The 20,765-nt window shown below is 43.4% G+C and overlaps 1 protein-coding gene across 2 annotated transcripts in view; it reads right to left on the bottom strand.

Moving 5' to 3' along the window:
* Kif13b (kinesin family member 13B) overlaps nt 1-20,765 on the bottom strand; it is a 130,110-nt gene that overhangs the window by 67,187 nt on the left and 42,158 nt on the right. For both annotated transcript variants that reach the window (XM_048330316.1, XM_048330315.1), the window contains exons 4-11: nt 19,704-19,764; nt 18,697-18,789; nt 16,649-16,829; nt 14,283-14,370; nt 10,497-10,631; nt 7,872-7,984; nt 6,421-6,532; nt 516-728 (exon numbers count right to left, since the gene is read on the bottom strand). In XM_048330316.1, coding sequence (XP_048186273.1) covers nt 516-728; nt 6,421-6,532; nt 7,872-7,984; nt 10,497-10,631; nt 14,283-14,370; nt 16,649-16,829; nt 18,697-18,789; nt 19,704-19,764 — 996 coding nt within the window. The remainder of the gene's footprint in view (nt 1-515; nt 729-6,420; nt 6,533-7,871; nt 7,985-10,496; nt 10,632-14,282; nt 14,371-16,648; nt 16,830-18,696; nt 18,790-19,703; nt 19,765-20,765) is intronic.

The following is a 20,765-nucleotide window of genomic DNA, read 5'->3' as shown; positions in this document are numbered from 1 at the left end:
AGGTGCGAGCAGTCCTTACGGACTCCGGCGCTGCACTGACTACCAGTAAGACGCAGTCAACTAAGAAGAGGCCAGCAGCACTGAGCGGCTATGGGGACAGAAGCACTCACCGCAGCAGGAACCTGACTTTTCATCCCACCTTTGCAAGAGGAGGAGTACGTGGTTTTAGGTTAGGACTACGTAGGTTTTCAAATACAGTAACAAAACACAGGACAGTACTTGTTACGGGATGTACAGAAGACAGCTGAATTAGAGTACTACTAGATCCATCAGTTACTTTGTGTACAATGTACAATACTTCTGTTATTAGTTTTATTCTTCTACAAACATAATTAACCCACAAGGCTGGATTATTCAGGTGAGAGAATCAAAATGTTTGGTGCCTCTTCCAGTTAGTCCATGCGCACTTATTTTTACATTAAAAATAAATTGCACACTCTCTTGCTGGTGTCTCTCTCGTTCTCACCTTCATTCTGCCTTTATTTCACAGATTGCTGCCTAGCTGTGCCTCCTACCTCGGCTTTGGTCAGCTGCTCCCGAAGCTTCTCCACCTCTTCCCGGAGGTCCCGGATGATCCGGGCATTGGGGTCCTCGTTCACTACAGCATGGTTCACGATGTGCTTCGCTCGGTCCGCATACCGCAGTGTTGACAGGGTTTCATCATAGTTATCGGCTGCGGGACTCACGGTAGCCACCATGGCTGTCTTGCTGTTGCCCCCCAGACTGTCCTTCAGGGGAAAACCCAAGGAAGAGGATGGTATTCAGAGGCAAATGAAGGAATCTTAGGAAAAAGTTGAAGTTCCCAAGGCTTAAGACATATTCAACAACAAAGCTGGGGGCACCTAGGCACATAGCTTAGACAACTTCTTCTCGGCCCAACTACTTTTCCATAAAAGGAGCTTTGGTTTTGGAGACAGGAGAGTAAACCCAATAGAAACGATATCTATTTGTTTAATAAAGATTAACCTTCATTTAACAGCAACATGGCACCATTATTGAACAGACGGCTCCGAATTAGAAGGACTTCTCAAATGCCTACAAATTCTTCCTCAGCAGAGCTTAACTTTTGCTTTCTTTTTTCTCTCTGCACCCCTCTCCCATGCTGAGGCTTGAACCCATGGCCTCAGGCATGCTAGAAAAAGGCTCGGAGCCACATACCAGCTTCACAGTTTTATCAGACACGTGACCAAGGAATAACTAGCCACACCTTCCTCCAAAACATGCCCACAAGTCTCTGTGAAACCCACATTCCAGCTCGGAAAAGTTGCTTGGTAGCTGGGACAAGCCACCAAGAACCTTGTAAGGCTTTTAAAACATGAAGTACAATCCTGGTCTTCCAAACAAAAGGTACTCTAGAGGAGCCTCGTGTGCTCCCCTGCTAGCATGTCAGGAACTACTAAGACAGGATTCCTGTTCTGCACAACAGCCCATAGTTCATTCAAGGGTATCTGCATTCTACTGAAACTGGAAAGTCCAGTGAAGTGAGTTAGAACTGGCTTCCACAAATGAAACAAAAAAAAAGTCTTTGCTTGAGAATATTAGAAATAACAAGACATGGGGCGAGGACGTGGCGCTGCAGCAGAGCACTGCCTAGCATGCATGAGGACTTGGGGTCAGAGCCCCAGCACTCCCCTCCGCCCCCCACAGGACAAGGCCTCGCTTTTTAAAACTACAAAACTCCACTTGGGATAAGTCTACAAATTCACGCTGACCATGCCAATGAGACCGGATGGAACCCAACCCCTGTGGGCTGCCGTAGCCTCGTCATCCCCTCCACTGGGTCACTGACGGGCCGAGGGCATGGCGGGGCCCTTCGGAGATTAGCGGAAAAGAAGCACTTTCTTTTCCTCTGGGAAACCAGTTTTCCTGAGAGGAAGGGGCGCTCTGGGGAAGCCCCCGGGGGGAGTGTGGAAGCAGATCTTCTGCAGCCTGTCACAATGCCATGAGTAGACCTCCCCCAGGGAGGCAGGCATTGGGGCTCCAGCCATGAAAGAGGGTCTAGCCATAGCCACTTAGGTGAGCTGCACTTGGCCTAGAGGAACTGCATAATGGGAAGAGAAATTCTGGAAGAAATCTGTTACAGAGCAGTAGCTAACTCCTCACACCCTGACAGACCATGTTTGGCTGAGAAGGCTCATCGAAACAAAATGAGAGTTCATTCCCTCCATTACTAAGAGCTGAATTACAGCGTCTCAAGACTTAGAGGAATACCCCATCAGACTAGCAATAGGAAATTCATTGAGTCACGGGCAGCTTTTAGCTTACTTTGGGGTAACCTTAACCTAAAAAAAAAAAAATCTTACTTTTGAAGATGCAAAGTTCTTCCAATTTCAACACATGTAAATTTTGTTAAAGCAATCTATTTTATACAATCTCTACATATCCTTTACTTTCTCATCTCAGCTTTTTGTGAAGCTGATTGCTGGTACCCTATTTCCCTATTCCTGACAAAGGAAGTTAACTTCCTTCCTACAAAGCTAGACTCTGTACACTGAACACTCTATCCCCATGGTATTCTGCCTTTAATTCTAATAGGATTTCTACATCTCCCCAGCTACCATGATACATAGCTGGCAAGACAGAGAAAGTTCGTAGTAAAGTCAGGTGACCTAACACCTTTCCAAGTTACTCTCTTAGTAATTCATCTACATCTAAAAAATTGGCATTCAAGAAAATGTACTTACATTGAGAAATAAACCTGGATGTAGGAAAGGCATAAAGTGTAACTAATATGGGTTTTTAAAGAAAAGTCCACAGTGACTTCCTCATTCCTCACTTCTGGAGATCGATCGCATACTGCTGGAGCCCTGGCTTTGACAATGTTAGGGATTATGTCATGAAGATTCCCCGCGCACTAATAGTGAGGTCCGATGTGACATAATAAAATGACAGCAGGAATTAATTTGCACACTGCAATTCCACTCACCACCAGCACCTGCCTTCCAGAAAGAATTGTGGTCACTGCATGCACAGTAACCCAAAGATGGCAAAGAAAGACAACCTGGAATTCCAAGCCACCAGAAGAGGTCCACAATATACAACTTACACTGAGAAAAGGCAACCTGGAATTCCAAGCCACCAGAAGAGGCCCATAATATGCTTCAACTTACACTGAGAAAAGAAAACCTAGCCAACCACAAATGCTTGTTGTTTTTTAAGACCCCTTGATCATGGATCATAATGTGTCTCTATTAAAAAGTACCCTTGTGCCTTCAGCAGAAAGGAAATTGCAACAGAAGAACTGGACTGCATTCAAGAAGAAAACACACCCCTCCTTGTTTACTCTGTGTTTAGACAGACCAGAAGAGCTTTGTTCCAAATGTATCAACTGCAAATTAAATGGACACTGAAAGAAATTTAATTCTGGAGGTCAGAATTCTTTTTTTTTTTTTTTTTTTTTGCCAGTCCTGGGCCTTGGACTCAGGGCCTGAGCACTGTCCCTGGCTTCTTTTTGCTCAAGGCTAGCACTCTGCCACTTGAGCCACAGCGCCACTTCTGGCCGTTTTCTGTATATGTGGTGCTGGGGAATCGAACCCAGGGCCTCATGTATATGAGGCAAGCACTCTTGCCACTAGGCCAAATCCCCAGCTCCAAGGTCAGAATTCTTAAAGCTGAAAAAATTCTAAAGTCATCTAATCGAATTATTTCTTTGTACAGATGAGAAACTGAGACCCAGAAGACTGACAGATGTAACAAGGGTCAGAATGCGAGTTCAGACCAGAACTGAAATTATCCATTATTCAGCTTTCATCATCCAGCCTATCCAGTGGGATAGGCAAGTACTGCATAAAAACTTAAACAGGAATAAATACAATAGGGCCCGGGAGAAAGAAGACAGCAAAAAGCCAATTCCTTTTTTCTTTGGAGGCGGCGGGCGGGGGGGTGGGGAAGTACAGGGGCTGGAACAGAGGCTTGAACTCAGGGCCTCATGCCTTTACTCACTCAGATGGAGCGCTGTCACTTAAGCCACGCTCCCAGTCCAGCTTTTTATTGGTTAATTGAAGTATCACAGACTTTTCTGTCCAGGCTGACTTCAAATATCCAGGTCTAAGCCTCCTGAGTAGCTAGGATTGCAGGCACACCCAGTCAAAAAGCTAATTTTTGAGAGGTTAAGTAAACGACCAAAGCTGATGATATTTGAGACCCAAGGGTAAACAAGTATTATGTGGGTAATGGGGAGAAAGAAGACAAGGAAAGATGGAAGAAAGGTAGATCAAGTCCAAATGCTTTAACAAGTGTCTGGTAATAAGAGACCCAGTAATCATTACCTTTGTTAACCTCCTTTCTTCATTCTTAAAGCCATTTCCCCAGTAAAGGCCACTTTGATCTCTCTCCTATATAACAAGTATTTGCTTTGAGCTTTCTTAGCCCAATCCATTGTGTTTTTTTGTTTTTTTGTCAGTTGTGGGGCTTGAACTCAGGACCTGGGCACTGTCTCTGAGCTTTTCCACACAAAGCTAGCACTTTGAACCACAGCTCCACTTTAGGTTTTCTGGTGGTTAATTGGAAAGAACAGTCTTCATGAACTACCCTGCATGGGCTGGCTTTGAACCTCGATCCTCAGATCTCAGCCTCCTGAATAGCTATGATTACAGGCGTGACCCACCACTGGCTTAGTCCAATCCATTCTAATCCTCCTGCGTTAGGCTCTAGAGTGCTAGTATTACAGGTGTGCATTACTACTCCAAGCTAAAAGCGAGCTTTTTTTTTTTTTTGGCTGGTCCTGGGACTTTGAACACAAGGCCTGCACTGTCCCTGAGCTTCTTCTGCTCAAGGCTAGCACTCTACCACTTGAACTACAGCACTACTTCTTGTTTTTTCTCAGTAGTCATTAGAGATAAGAGTCTCACGGGGACTTTCCTGACCCAGTTGGCTTTGAACCGTGATCCTCAGGTCTCAGCATTTCCTGAGTAGCTACAATTATAGGCATGAGCCACTGGTGCACAACATTCAAGTAACGTTTAAACAGAGCTCAATGACTTTTTTTGGGGGTGGGGGGGAAACGATTTTCACCAGATAAGAGTTCTCTGGTGGTGGCAGAGGCTAGATAAGAAGTCATTACTGCAATCTCTGAGAGCCCCAGAGGCCACGAGCATAGCAAAGACTGTTCTCTAAGCATGGCGGACACTGTCAACAGTGCACCCTCAGCTAAATTCCTAGGGCCTGCATTGCACTTGTCTTTAATATCCCAGCTCCTAGACACTGAATAACACGTGTTCAGGAAATTGGCTGTAAGAAATGAGTCTCATAAAACTAAACATCACACATACATTTCTGCCTCAAAAAAAAAAAAAAAAAGGAGAAATGACCTATGTGATCTGTGGACAGGGACGGGAGGGGGAAACTGGGAGAATGTAAAGAAGAGGGGGGGCATTGTCCACAGAAAGAAATGCACTCATTACCTGATTTATGAAATGGTGACCGTCATGGGACTTGAAATCAGGCCTGGGCACTATCCCTGAGCTCTTTTGCTCAAGGTAAGAGCTCTACCACTTTGAGCCACAACCCTATTTCCAGTTTCCTGGTGGCTAACTGAAGTTAAAAGTCTCACAGACTTTCCTGCTCAGGCTGGATTTGACTTGTGATACTCAGATCTCAGCCTCCTAAGTAGCTAGGATTACAGGTGAGAGCCACCAAAACCCAGCTTGTACAATACCTAAATAATAACAATAAAATTATATCTTAAAAAATAGGAACAGAGTATTGAGGCAGATGGAAGATTCTGCTCTTTATGGAAAAGTAACACTTGTGTAAAGTTGGCAGAACTTGTATCCTCTGACTCCTGCCCTACCTTGGCAAACACTCAAGGGGAGCTGGGGCACCCTGGAAATAGCCTGTCCCTGTCAGCAAACTGATCCCAAGCACGTGCCCTGTCTGTGGTGTCCATCCCAGCACACTGCCAACATCCCCTGGACACTGCATCCTCCCCGATCTGACCCACTGAGAGCCAGGAGGCTGTCTGCCTCCATTGCCCTCACAGCACTGCCCCTGGGTTTGACTTTGCATTTCTCTCTCATTTACTGAATGAATTCATCAGAGAATGACTATGTGCTCCACCCTGCACCCATCAGCAACACCTTTAAGAAGGTGAAAGAAAAGTAAGGATGGCAAATTGAGTGGAGTTAAATAGAAGACAAGAAGAGGATGGGCAGCTGAAGAGTGTCAAACAGAGGGTACGTCTTCTCTGAGGCTCCTTCCCCCCACATCCCCAGAGCAACTGCATGACTTGGTGAGTGTCTGGAGACAGGGATATTAATTACTAGAAGGGAACTATAACTATGCTCACTCAATCCATGAACCGTGATGGTCCAAACACTGAAGGAGGAACTGGTAAGTGGAAGGACTGGATTGACAATGTCCACTCTTCTTTTTGGCTAGTCACCAGAAGTATGCCAGGGAAAGAAGAAGAAAAAAACTTACTTTGAGCAGCCACGTGAGAACTGAGTCGCGATATGGAACAAATTTATTTTTGTTTTTGCCAGCACTCTGATCTGCTAGGGCTGAGATAACCAGACCAAGGGTTGTGAGGGACCTGCATGTGCAACAAGCCAAAACAATTACAAGAATGGAACATATTCCATATCACAGATTAGTACCAAGATGGAACAGCAAGATGCCCTCCCGGACCTGTCTGTGGGCATGGCTGTGGTCAGCGTTCTGCCGCTCAGTCTGAGAGCACACCAAGCCTAGCAAAGCTCTTGTCCCTCCAATGCTACTTCAGCAACAAAAATGCTTAGCCCATTTATTATTCTTTTTCAGATTAAAATGGGGGCTGTAAAACATCAGGTCAAAGTAACAACACAAACACTAGATAGATATCTTTAGTAAGGATGCTGGGCACAGGTGGCTCACACCTGTTATCCTAGCTACTCAGGAGACTGAAATCTGAGGACAGGGGTTCAAAGCCAGCGTGAGCAAAAAAGTCTATGAAACTCTTATCTCCAACTAACCACCAAAGAAGCCAGAAGTGGAACTGTGTGGCTCAACTGGCAGAATGCCAGCCTTGAATGCCAACTAAGAGATGTGCCCAGGCCCTGCGTTCAAGCCCCAAGACCAGCACACACAAAAAAAGAAAAAGAAGCCCAAAATATAATAATTAAAACAATAATACAAAGCAAAAATGGCATGCACATAATCCAGTGATGGCCTGGCAGGTGGATGCTGGTGTTTGTGATTTCTAATTGCAGGTCCATGTGGGAGCCCTGAGGCCAGGGATGACTCCACCCACCAAGAGCCAACAAGTTCACTGGGAGAAAACACAACCACAGAAAGAAATTGGTGAACAAAAGACTGCTGCACGTATTAGTAATATCTGAAGCTGGGCTTCTTGCACATGGACAAGCACAGCAGTGTTCACAAGGAGCAGCCTGGTGTGGCAAATATCCGTGGTATCTACTCAGACAGGAACCCCCAGGTCAAGGTCAAAGCTACTCTGAGAGGAGTCCACTTAGTCGCTCTTTCTGTAACTTAGACCACTGGTTCTCAGCTGGAGGGTGACTGTGACCCACAGGACAGCCAGCGGGCCAGAGTCTGAATTGTCAGCGTGGGGGTGGGGCCATGGCCATGGCCGGTACTACGGTACTACCATCATCTAGTGGGTAGAAGCCAGGGATGCCCTCACAATGAGCAGCACACCCCCACCCCAGGACAAAGAAGCACCCGACCTGAAATATCAACAGAGCTGCTGTTGAGTCCCTGCCTGAGGACTCCATGTCACAAAGAATGAGGCCAGGCACACTGAAAATACTAGAATAACCCCAACCCACACTATTTCTTTATCATTCCCTTAACTGTTGCAGAATGATCTTCTATCCCCCTATTTGGCTATCAACTTGATAAAGCAATTGAGATGAGGCTTCTAGGAAACTTACTTGTTAATGTTACTGCCCTCCTTCAGCCTGTCACCTGCAGCTCCAGTTTTCGTTGCTCGTTCGCTGCCAGCCAAATCAACCAGGCTCAGCTTGCCCACTTTCTCCCCAGAGGTCTGCGGGTAAACCAGACACAACAGACAACTGAAGCAGAAGGCAGGCAGTCTCCACCAAGTGGGCTCATTACTCAAACCTTTTTTTAATTGCAAAAAATTATTTGTGCTGTATAAAAATCACTGTAGGAGAATTATAACAATCGACCAGAAAAGACGCATAGACCGCTACAATCCAGATGGAAGACAAGTCAATGTTCTCAGAGCTGGAGGCATGGCTCACGAGGCAGAGTGACTGCCTGGAAGGTGTGAGGTCCTGAATCCAACCCCAACATCGCCAAGAAAAGGATCACAGGGAGGGGAGGAGGATGTGAGAAAGAGTTAAAAAGAGTGCTCTCCTCCACAGTGGGACTCTGAAAATAAATGAAGACAGTTTTCAGAGAAAAACACAAAACTACCTGTAAATGTTAATATGATTTGAAACTGTGCTTAAAATTTCATAAATACCTACCAATGATCCCAAAGGAAAATATCTGCATGCTTACAGAAAAATGAAAATAGACTAACCGAACTTTTATACAATAGAAAGATTCCTTAAAATTCAACATTGTTTTTAAAAGTTTTTGTCTTATTCACATATAAGAATTCCCTGTTGGGGCTGGGGGTATGGCCTAGTGGCAAGAGAGCTCGCCTCGTATACATGAGGCCCTGGGTTCGATTCCCCAGCACCACATACACAGAAAACGGCCAGAAGTGGTGCTGTGGCTCAGGTGGCAGAGTGCTAGCCTTGAGCAAAAAGAAGCCAGGGCTTCCAGTGCTCAGGCCCTGAGTTCAAGGCCCAGGACTGGCAAAAAAAAAAAAAAAGAATTCCCTGTTTTCCCTGTTGTAGGGCATGGAGTGTGACAAGATGAGATTGATTGGAATACAGTGTAAACGTGTGGAGATTTATCCATGAAATCCAACCCCCTCCCAACTAAAAAAGAAAAAAAAAACAATTTTCCTTTCTTTTATGATTTTAGCTACTGGATTACATCTTAAAATTGTGACATTATAAAAATGGAAATGCCCAAATCACATATGTAACCTATTTTATATTTCAGCAATAAAACAGGAAATACAGAAATCCAATGTCAAAATCTCTAGACCTGACTATTTTTGAAACTTTCCTTTAAAATATACATTTGTATTTATTTTCATAAGGTAAACATTCTGCTAACAAATGTATATTCAGCTTCCCAAATCAGATGTTTTTAACTAAAAAAAGTCTTTACTATGGTCTTTGTTTCATGGTGAAAAGTAAATAGGGAACAAAGAGAACTTCTGTTGTTATACTGATATTGCTGTGATGGTAACACAAAAAAGAAGGGAAGGCAGGAAGGAAGGGGCAGTGGAGAGGGAGAAGAGGAGGGAAAGAAAAATCCTGCCAAAACAGACCCCTTTACCAGAGTGATTATTTTAGCTTCTGGAACTTGAAACTGATATATTGTGGGATGGGCATAAGAAATATGCAAACCTTTGCATAAAGAGAGAGAAAACACAAATATAGAAGTCAACACAGAAGTTCTCACAGTAAGCTGGGTACCAGTGGCTCACGCCTGTTATCCTAACTACTCAGGAGTGTTCAAAGTCAGCCTGAGCAGGAAAGCCCATGAGACTCTTATCTCCAATAAACTACTCAGAAGTAGCAGGAAGTGGTGCAGTGGCTCAAGTGGTAGAGTGCTATCCTTGAGCACCAAGAGGCTCAGGGACAGTGCCCAAGCTCTGAGTTCAAGACCCAGCACTGAGGGTTTGGGGGGAAAAAAAATTATCAAGGTAACAGAGTACTTTTATCTCTGACTCAGTTTACTCTTCACAAGGTTCTAAACCAAAATAAAGTCATTTTATGATACAGTTGCCCCAGTGCAAGTTATTCCTTTCATCCCTGCTGTTGGGCAGAAGGTAACACTGCAACTGCGCTGGGAAGCACTCACGTTCACACCCCGCAAGCTCATCAGCGGCCATCACTCTGGCCCCATCTTACTGCAGACCACAGTTGGAGAAGGTGTGAGCTAAAGCCTAGACTCCCCAGCAGCCAGGGCTCAGGACAAGACCCAAGGCCTATTCATCGAGACCTTAGAGTAGAAGTAAAGTGCCTCCGTATTGGCTTTTCCTACTGTCAAGCAACTCATGAAGGTTTTCCAGTAGAGTGTCATTTCCAAGGTAGAGGAGACAGGTGCCCCATCAGAAGCAACCCCTTTATTCCTGTTTCTGATTATAGCTGGGGGGTATATAGCACACTGCTCCAGATTTTCCTCAAAGATGGCCCCATCCTACTGGACCAGACCTGTGCCATTCTGGACATTATTCTTCAGACATTCAGTCTAGAAGCCATTCTCCTAAGCTGTTCCAGCAACTCTGTGGTCCTCTCTTCCCTGTACTAAATCCCCTTCTGTTTACCTACAGTGACTTCTGCTTCTGCTCAGAATCCTGACTGATACATAAGAGCTAAGGACTGTACATCACCTAACATCCAAAGAGAAAAGGGTAAGCCTCAATCACTTTAGAAGTAGGAAAGGTCACGCCTGCGAACACCCACCCCGGACTTGACATCATAGAGTGTGTGTGTGAGGGTGATCTTGAAAACGGCATGGGACCGGCTGCTCTCCTCATTCATGTTGGTTGCAGCAACCGTACGTGACTTGTTCCCCTCAGACATCAGGGACTCGATATCCTGCATGGAAACAGACCACAGAAATGCGTCTCATGATTTGTGTACTCAGTGTTAGAACTCCCCGGCACTCTGAAATGCATCACAAGTTTCACTACTTAATCAGGAACATTTGTAGTTTACAGGTTATTTCCACTCAGCATTAAGCACCACAGAATACAATTTCCAAAACCATCTCTGAAAGCCAAATAAAGTATATTACTTCCTGTATGCACAGAAAAAAATGGCAGTTTGACTCAGAAAAGTCATGCAAGATGACAGAAATATGCCATGCTAGTACTCCTCTACTTTGGAAATTTGATTGAGCATGGTAGCTGATGCCTAGAATCCTATCACTGTGGAGACTAAGTCAGGAGAACCACAATTGCTTTTAAAAAAAAATTACAAAAGAATTTGAAAAACCTAAAGTATTTTTAATTATAAAAAATAAAAGTTTATCATGTAAACACACTGGATAAAATAAACATACATATATGCACACCAAAACGAAAACAAAATTGTGTAATCCTGGCTATTATAGAGAAAGAGATAGGAAAATAACAGTCCTTGGCAAAAAGTTTACAAAACCTACCTCGATCAATAAAAAGGCTGAGTATGGTAGCTCATACCTATCACTTTAGCTACGCAGGAAGCAGTAATAAAAGACTGAAGTCCAGGATGGCCCTGGAATAAATGAAATACCTTATTTGAAAACTACAGAGCTGGAAAAATGACCTAGTGGTAGAGTGCTTGCCTTGTATACATGAAGCCCTGGGTTCGATTCCTCAGCACCATATATAGAGAAAAGGCCAGACGTAGCATTGCGGCTCAAGTGGCAGAGTGCTAGCCTTAAGCAAAAAGAAGCCAGGGACAGTGCTCAGGCCCTGAGTTCAAGGCCCAGGACTGGCAAAAAAAAAAGCCCATTTAAATAAAAATTACAGAAAACTACTTAAATGAAAAGTGTTGGAGTATACGTATAGCTCAATTGGTAGAGTGCAAGTACATGGCCCTCAGCTCAAAGCCCCTATATAACCAGAAAAATTTACAAAAAAAGAAAATAACATAACCCATGTATACATTACCAGACATGTTCTTAAAAATTTGAACATTGGGGGCTGGGGATATAGCCTAGTGGCAAGAGTGCCTGCCTCGGATACACGAGGCCCTAGGTTCGATTCCCCAGCACCACATATACAGAAAACGGCCAGAAGTGGCGCTGTGGCTCAAGTGGCAGAGTGCTAGCCTTGAGCGGGAAGAAGCCAGGGACAGTGCTCAGGCCCTGAGTCCAAGGCCCAGGACTGGCAAAAAAAAAAAAAAAAAAAAAAAATTTGAACATTGGAGAAGGTAACAAGTTGGATAAGAAATATACTCACTGACTTACATATGAAACTGTAACCCCCTGTACTTCTCTTTGACAATAGACAAGAAGAAGAAGAAGAAGGGGCTGGGAATATGGCCTAGTGGCAAGAGTGCTTGCCTCCTACACATGAAGTTCTCGGTTCGATTCCCCAGCACCACATATATGGAAAACGGCCAGAAGTGGCGCTGTGGCTCAGGTGGCAGAGTGCTAGCCTTGAGCAAAAAGGAGCCAGGGACAGTGCTCAGGCCCTGAGTCCAAGGCCCAGGACTGGCCAAAAAAAAAAGAAGAAGAAGAAGAGGAGGAGGAGGAGGGAGAGGAGGAGACGACGACGACAGCAAGCACTATCCTTGCATGGGAACCTATGGATGTCAGAGCTTACGTGCGAAAGTGAGTGAGTGGTAGATAATACTTCATAAATATCCATCAAGCCATAGCCATGATGATGTTGATATAAAAGACATTTTCTTTATGAAACAAAATTGAACATCAAGAGACTGATTTTTGAGGGGCTGGGAATATGGCCTAGTGGTAGAGTGCTTGCCTCGTATACATGAAGCCCTGGGTTTAATTCCCCGGCACCACATATATAGAAAAATGGCCATAAGAGGCACTATGGCTCAAGTTGGCTAGCGCCTCGAGGAAAAAGAAGCCAGGGACAGTGCTCAGGCCCTGAGTTCAAGCCCCAGGGCTAGCAAAAATAAAACAAACAACAACAACAACAAAAAGAGACTGATTTTTTGACGCAGATTTCTATTAGATTGCTATTACTGTTAATAAAAAGGACATCAAAGAAAGATTATGAAGTTTATGTTTTAAAATACTATAAGCTGTAGGACAATGTTTAGAATGTTTGAGCATTTTTACTATCACAAATAAAGCATGTATGAAAATCTTAAAAAATGTTGTGAGCTCTAAGCAACTTATTTAACCAATCTGAATTTTCCTGAGTTATGAAATCACCTACTTAGGCAGGAGGTGGGGGGAGGGTGGGGATGCGGGGGACAGGGACACACAGCTCAGTGGTAGAGCACTCTCTGGCATGAGGAAGATGCTGAATTTAGTCTCCAGGACCACAAAAATAAGTGAATAAAAGTAAAATTAAATCACCTACCATCTAAGGATTTGGGAAAGGAACAGGAAGTGATATGTGTGAAACAGCCATTGAATTGCCTCCTATTATCCAGGTAAAAGAATCCCACCTTTAGTTAACTTAAGCTGCCCCAATCTTTAGCCCGCCCTCTGTGGCAACACAGACTACAATCCTCAGAGCCCCTGCAGCAAAGCCTGACCGAGTGATTAAGTGTCAACAAGTAAGAGGTAAAGTAGGATATAGATACCCTGGGCATTTTCCTGAAAGGAATAGGCACATATCACCTTAGTTGTAAGGACATCTTGAACTATGGGAACGCAGATTTTACGGCATCTCTCCAGGTGGGATGGGAAAGGAATCTAGGCCTCTGGTAACTCCATGGAGCCACCATGCCAGCCACCTGCCTCCAAAAGCCTTGTTTAAGTCAGCGTTCATTCTTTCATTCATGTCTACCATATGTCATGTGTCTTCTAGACACTGAGGGGTACATAGTGAACAAATCAGATAAGAAAAACTTAAATCCTGGGCTGGGAATGTGGCTTAGTGGCAGAGTGCTTGCCTCACATACATAAAGCCCTGGATTCAATTCCCTCAGCACCACAGAAAACAGAAAAAGCCAGAAGTGGTGCCTTGGCTCAGGTGGCAGAGTGCTGGCCTTGAGCAAAAAGAAGCCAGGGGCTATGCTTCAGGCCCCGAGTTCAAGCCCCAGGACTGCCCCCTCCCCCTCACAAAAAAACTTAAAATCCTGTTGTATTTTATGGTATATGTAGTTGAACATAATCCTGAACTGACCTATGTATTTTAAGAAGTTTGAAAACCAAAGACGTCTACCTTACTGCATAAATGAAAAAGGACTGATGTGTAAGGAATTTTAACGCAATAAATAAAATACTTCAAAGTACAATCATTAACTATGAGAAAGGTAAAAGAAGGCCACAGGATAAAATAAGAACAAAAAAATGAAATTTGCAAATTACTTGACTTCTTCCAAACCCTCTTTAGATCATTTAGTCTGACAACCCCAAGGCTTCATTTTAAAGCCTCATTATATTTAGCCCTGGCTGACTGACTAGTCTCTACTAGCTCATTTTTAAGTAGTTTCAGTAGTAATTTACTAAGTGTGGTTAATGTAAATTTAATTTTGCAAAGTAACGAACACCAAACCGATAAAAGCTTTACTAAAAGCTATCTAAGTCTAAGCAGTTCATAGGAAAGATGTGGTTACCTTGTAGCTCGTGACAGCCAGTTTAGAAAGTCCATCCACATAGGGCCCCAACACACTGTGCTCTCGGACTTTCAGTGTGTGACGGCTTCTGTTCATGAGGAAGAAAGCAGCAATTTATTAACAATGCACTGCCCTTAACAGAACTCAACTGGGCTTTGTAGAAATAATACTTAATTCAAGAAAGACCCCCAAATAAATAAAACCAAAGAACTTGAGCCCTCAAGAATTTAAAGCAAACTTTAAAATCTTTGCTGAGGAAAAAGACTACTTCATATGTGGTGAATGCCACATCACTCAAAAGGGTAAGCAGTGGGACGTCCACTGACTCCCACAACGAATGCCGCGTCAGATCAACAGGAACAACCTTCCTGCCATACCATAGGCCGCGCAGAGATAGAAACTCAATAAATGCTAGCTGTGCAAGAAAAGAAAACGACAGACCCAGCTTGGTCACGAACAAAGACAAAATGTACTCAAATAAAGGTTTAAAAACACAACACTGGGGGGCTGGGGATATGGCCTAGTGGCGTATACGTGAGGCCCTGGGTTCGATTCCCCAGCACCACATATACAGAAAACGGCCAGAAGTGGCGCTGTGGCTCCAGAGGTAGAGTGCTAGCCTTGAGCAAAAAGGAAGCCAGGGACAGTGCTCAGGCCCTGAGTCCAAGGCCCAGGACTGGCCAAAAAAAAAAAACCAAAAAAACACAACACTGGGCCTGTGTGAAGGCGTTTCAGGTTCTTTAACATTGGAATCTATTAACTTTATCATACTGAAAGACTAAAGAGTGGGAAAACTATCATTTCAATGAATATAAGAAAAATGATTCAATGAAATGGAAATTAAATATTCCTTTTACAATTACTATTTACTAAAGAACTGGTAAATCCCGCCAAAGGGATCTGCCACAAGCATAAATAGTGCACACAATGTGCCACACATGCTGCTCTCCAGCCCCCTTGAACTGCTGGGGGAGCGCTTTACACTCCACACTCGGGGATGAGCCGTGCCCTACGCAGGAATGGCTCTCTCCTAACTTCTCAGTGGGCAATCTCCCACTCAGCACAGAACTCCTCAAGTGCCCCCATGGAATCTTCTGCTCTGAGCAGTCAGTCAGTCGTTCCCCCTTTGCTCTCTATTCCACGTCAGCCTCTCCCACAAGTGAAAACAGACTGCACTGGGCTATGGTGACTTGTTTACAAATCATTCTGTCCACACTGTGAGCACTTCCTGACTTGCAGGGTGCCTGGCTCAACTAACATTTGCCCAGCAAAATTAACATATATTAAAAAAACACTAATTCAGTCTTCCTGGAGAGGATTGTTATCTTTGTGAAAGAAAGTTGTCAAGGAAGAACTGAGAGGTTCTATTTCTCTTGATGGCTGACTGTCAGATCATCTTCCCTTGTGTTCCTCATCCAAATGTAACTCACTCTCTCCCCCATCCTCTGTAGGCCTCAGTCCCGGTGGCCCTCTAGCCTTGCTAATGCTGTTTTTACATGGCCAGACACAGCTGTGGCCATCGTCTGTCTCTCTCTCCCTGCGGGAATCTGGGCGGTGATCAGGCCTCCTCAGTCTCCATCCACTCTGCAGTACCTTCGGCTACCGCTGCAGGTTAGTGCATCACTGCTGAAGGCTCTGCTGCTGACAGCCACTTCTCTTTCAAAGTCAGTGCCCATGAGATCAGTGCCATGGACACTGTTTCTCCTCAAGCAGCTTTAAAATGATCTATCTAAAAGACCAGGTTCCAAATCTCTGATTATGTCCTTTCCTCTCTTCGCAGGCTGCATACCAACCACTGAATTCCATCTAAATTTATTGGCTTACAAATTCTTGGAGGGCACCAGATGTACTGATGCTAAATGACTACTTCTTGCTACTTATTTTTTTATTTGTGGCTCTGGGTGTGTCTGAGAATGGATGGCAGTGTGACAGCACATGCCTGCTCGATTGCTCTGCCTGCTCTCTCAGGGCCTTTCTCATAAGCTCAAATCCCAGAATGGGCTGCGGGAAGCTACACCATGCAATTAAAAATAAATCACAGCTGTGCGCTGGTAGCTCACTCCTGTAATCCTAGCTACTCAGGAGGCTGAGATCTAAAGATCGCAGTTAGAAGCCAGCCTGGGCAATAATGTATGTAAAATTCTTATCTCTAATAAACTACTCAGAAAAAGCCAGAAGTGGTGCTATGACTCAAATGGTAGAGCCCTTGCTTTGAGCAAAAGCTCAGGAACAGCACCCAGGCCCTGAGTTCAAGCCCTAGGACCAGAATAATTCTCTATGTAGTTCAATATGTGAATTTCATTTAAGTCAACTTATTTAGTCTCATTTAGTCCACGAAATTCCAACACTGAAATCTTAGTTTTTACCCTTTGGGATCAAGAAGATCTCGAACTTTTTCATTGTAAATTTCCATGTAGGACACTTCTACTTTAAAACTCTGTTCTTCATTTTCCTCTTTCTGGGTTCTTTCGAAGAGTCCACTGCAGAGTCTCGGGATTAATCCAGGCTGGTCAGTGGTACCCATCATGGTGTAAGATTTTCCAGACCCTGAAAAGTTAGAATTGTCTCTTTGAGAAGTTTAGATGCATAACCCTCTTTCATTAGTCATAATAAATTTCTAGCACTTAGCAACCAAAAGGCCCAAATTAAAAAAAGAAATATGTTCAAAAACAATGAGACTAAAACATACAAAAATTTTCCTATTGTAAAGACGAAAGCCAAAAGCAAACATGCTTTAGAAAGTTAAAAAAAAAAAAAAACGAACAAACAAAAAAAACCTACCTGAATCATGTTTTAAAAATATACCTAGGGGGGCTGGGAATACAGCCTAGTGGCAAGAGTGCTTGCTTCATATACATGAAGCCCTGGGTTCGAATCCTCAGCACCACATATATAGAAAATGGCCAGAAGTGGCACTGTGGTTCAAGTGGCAGAGTGCTAGCCTTGAGCAAAAAGAAGCCAGGGACAGTGCTCAGGCCCTGAGTTCAAGCCCCAGGACTGGCAAAAAAAAAAAAAAGGTTTGAAAACTCTAGATGAATAATACTATTATACCTGCTCCCACCACTAATCACAGCACAAAAAAATACAGGTTATTCCTTCAGGCCCCAGGACAAATTAGCTTACCACCCGTCTGGGAACAATGTCTGAACCAAAGAATAATCTTTTTCTAATATAAAATGTTTTCCTCCACATATTCATTTTTAAAAATCAGAAGCTGAGCATTGCGGGATATGTCTGTAATCTCAGCATTCAGGAAACCAGGGCTGGAATACTGCAAGTTCACAGCCAGTTTGGGCTATTGGGCCGACCAAGGCTATTGGAACCCTGTGAAGGAAGGAAGAAAGGAGGGGAACAAGGAGGGACAGAAACAAGGAGGAAATTCAGAAGATACAGAAAAAATAAAGTTAAATCACTGTAGTCTTACCATCCAGAACCAGTAACCATTCATATGCAGTCTGATGCTTTCCTATTTCCACAACGATTTTGCAAACATGCTTTCCATTATGCAAGTGCTGCTTTTGTCACTTAAGACTTCAGCGTTATCATGATACCTAAAACTACTGTTCTGCTTGCCAGGCACCGGGCTTCTCTAAAGTGTGCACAGGGCAACCTGCCATGACAACCTCACCCTGCAAGACTTTGAAGCCATTTTACAGTTGAAGAAACTGAGGGGAAAAGAGCCCCAGCTGGCCAGAGGCATGGCCTTACTCAGAGCTTCTGCTCTCCTGACAAAGACGCCATCTAAACATTGTCCTGAAAAGAGCAGTTTCTGGTGGGACAAGCTATATAGTGTACTATTACAAAACAATTAGTTCACTTTATATTTTCTTTCCTGGACCACAAAGACAAAGAAGCCAACAAGATCCTTACCAATTATAACCAGTAAATACTAACAAATACACTCTTTTTTATATTTTCTCTGTCAGGATCCTTGGAGCCCTGGAGTTGGCCAGTGATGAGTTTAACAGTTATAACTATGTTTTGAAAAAAAAAATAATGACTTGAGCTGAACACCAGTGGCTCATGCCTGTAATCCTAGCTACTCAGGAAGCTGAGACCTAAGGATTGCAGTTTGAAGCCAGCCTGGGCAGAAAAGGCCCCAGGAGACTCTTATCCCCAATTAACCACTCAAGAAACCAAAGTGGCACAGTTGCTCAAAGAGGCGGAGTGTTGACCTTGAGCAAAAGAGCTCAGGGACAGCACCCAGGCTCTGAATTCAAGCCTCACAACTGAGAAAAGGAAGGAAGGGAGGGAGGGAGAGAAGGACTTCAACCAGTGCCATGTGAGAAAAACAAGAGAAAGGATTTAAACTATTTTATTATATTCATTAAAAAATACCTTATCATCTAACTTAGTCTATTGTACTTCCTAAAAGGAATAAAAAATAAATTAACAGAACATTATCTAACATTACCTGTCTGTCCATAGGCAAAGATACAGGCATTGTAGCCATCAAAAGCATTCTGCAGGATGCTTTCCCCAAGGCACTTGAAAACATCATCTTGGCCTAAAAGACATCGAGAGGAATGTTTTGAGTGAAATAGCATACAAACAACTCAAGGATCAAGCAGAAATCTCAAAATATATAATCAGCTTATTGGTCTCCAAACAAGCTTTCGAAACTTGATAAAGACTTCTGTCCTCCAGATTATTTCTAGTTAGCACAGGAGTAAAAAATGAGTAAAGCGTTCTCTATAAGCCACATTTAAACAAATAAATGCAAACCAAGAAGCTTCCAGAATGCACTTATGGTTCGTGATTATAAATACCTGAATTTTATACTTGGAATCTAGGGGTGTTTGGATTTAACTTCATCTCACTCAGTTAATGCTTTTATTCAATGGGTACTAATGTTCAAAAAATTCATATATGCTAATAATACCTTCTCTCTTCTTTCCCAACATTTAGACAAGACTGCTTTAAAAAAACAAGTGGCATTAGAGTTAGGAATTGGATAAAAGGTTGCAACTGCAGCCTTAAATGTGTGGTAAATGAGGCTTGAGACAATCATCATTTAGGAAGTAGCACAACAAACTTTCAGAGCAAAAACAAATTCAGAAGTAATATGGTCCATTCTCCAATACAGAGACAAGCAGAAGCTCCGACAGGTGTTTCAGAACCTGGCTCTGGGCATCCTTCCTTACACCAGTGGCCTTTCTAGACCACTGCAGGGGCATCCCAGGGAGCCTCGGTGCCTAGTTGGTGGCTCTTGGCCCCATGGAAGACCCGGAGGCTCAAGTAAGACAACCGCCTCAGACACCGTATTTGTGTAATTCTATCATCTCAAACCAAGAACAGCACACCATAAAAACCCCAACTCTGTACAGTGTTTGCAAAAAACCTACATAAAAAGATACAATCATTTTGATGAAACACCCCTCCTGTACTGTTAATAGTGCCCAGGAGGCTGTATTCTGTTACCTGCATACTTTTCTTGGACAGATTCGTCCATGGACCAGAAACAATGATCATAAGCAAACACCTGTTGAAAAGTGAAAAGGTCAGTATGTAAAGGAACATATATGTTAACATGTGATATTATAACGTCAGAGCACTCACAATAGTAGAACTGCTCACAATAGTGACAAAACAATAGGCAGAATGTAACGATGTTACACCTACATACAGTTACAGAACTTATTTTTGTTTTGGGTAAGTTTCTTGTGTGTATGTCCTGGTGCTGGGGCTTGAACTCAGAGCATTAGTGCTCTCACTAAGCTTTTTCTTCTTATAGCTGCTGACACCCTACCACTTGAGCCACCAGTTCCAGCTTTTTTTTGTTATTGTTGTTAATTGGACAGTTTCTCAATTTTGTCTGCTCAGGTTGGCTTTGAACCATGATGCTCAGATCTCACCTTCCTGAGAATCTAGGATTATAGGTGAATCACCACACCTGGCAACAAGTTAATATTTGCATGGTGATATTAGTGATCTTTGTTTATTATTGCATACATTTTCTGTTTTGTTTTTGTAGACAAAGAAAATGAAGATGTTTCTAAATAATAAAACCAAAAGATGCTTACCACAGCATGCCGAAAGTAACTACAAAATAGTAGATTACTTAAAGTGGAATATACCCAAGTTCAACATTGTATGGTGGTAGTACACAAGACTTTATACTGAGAAAATGATCACATTGGTGAAAAGGTTATGGCTGCCTGGAATATGATTACCCATCTGCACAAGAAGATATGCACTAAAAGTAGGAAGAAGGCTGGGAATGTGGCTTAGTGGTATGGTAGAGTGCTCGCCTAGCATGCATGAAGCCCTGGGTTTGACTCCTTAGTACCACCTAAACAGAAAAGGCTGAAAGTGGTGCTGTGGCCCAAGTGGTAAAGCGCTAGCCTTGAGTAAAAGCAGCTCACAGACAGTGCCCAAGCCTTTAGTTCAAGTCCAGGACTAGCAAAAGAAAACAAAAAGTAGGAAGAAAATATATGTGGAGGAAAATATTAGGCAAGCATTAGAAGACGAACAATACCAAAA

The sequence above is a fragment of the Perognathus longimembris genome, chromosome 21 (genome assembly GCF_023159225.1).
Source record: "Perognathus longimembris pacificus isolate PPM17 chromosome 21, ASM2315922v1, whole genome shotgun sequence".
Lineage (NCBI taxonomy): Eukaryota > Metazoa > Chordata > Mammalia > Rodentia > Heteromyidae > Perognathus > Perognathus longimembris.
Note: the sequence above shows the minus strand (reverse complement) of the source record. Positions and strands in the feature narration are given on the sequence as shown.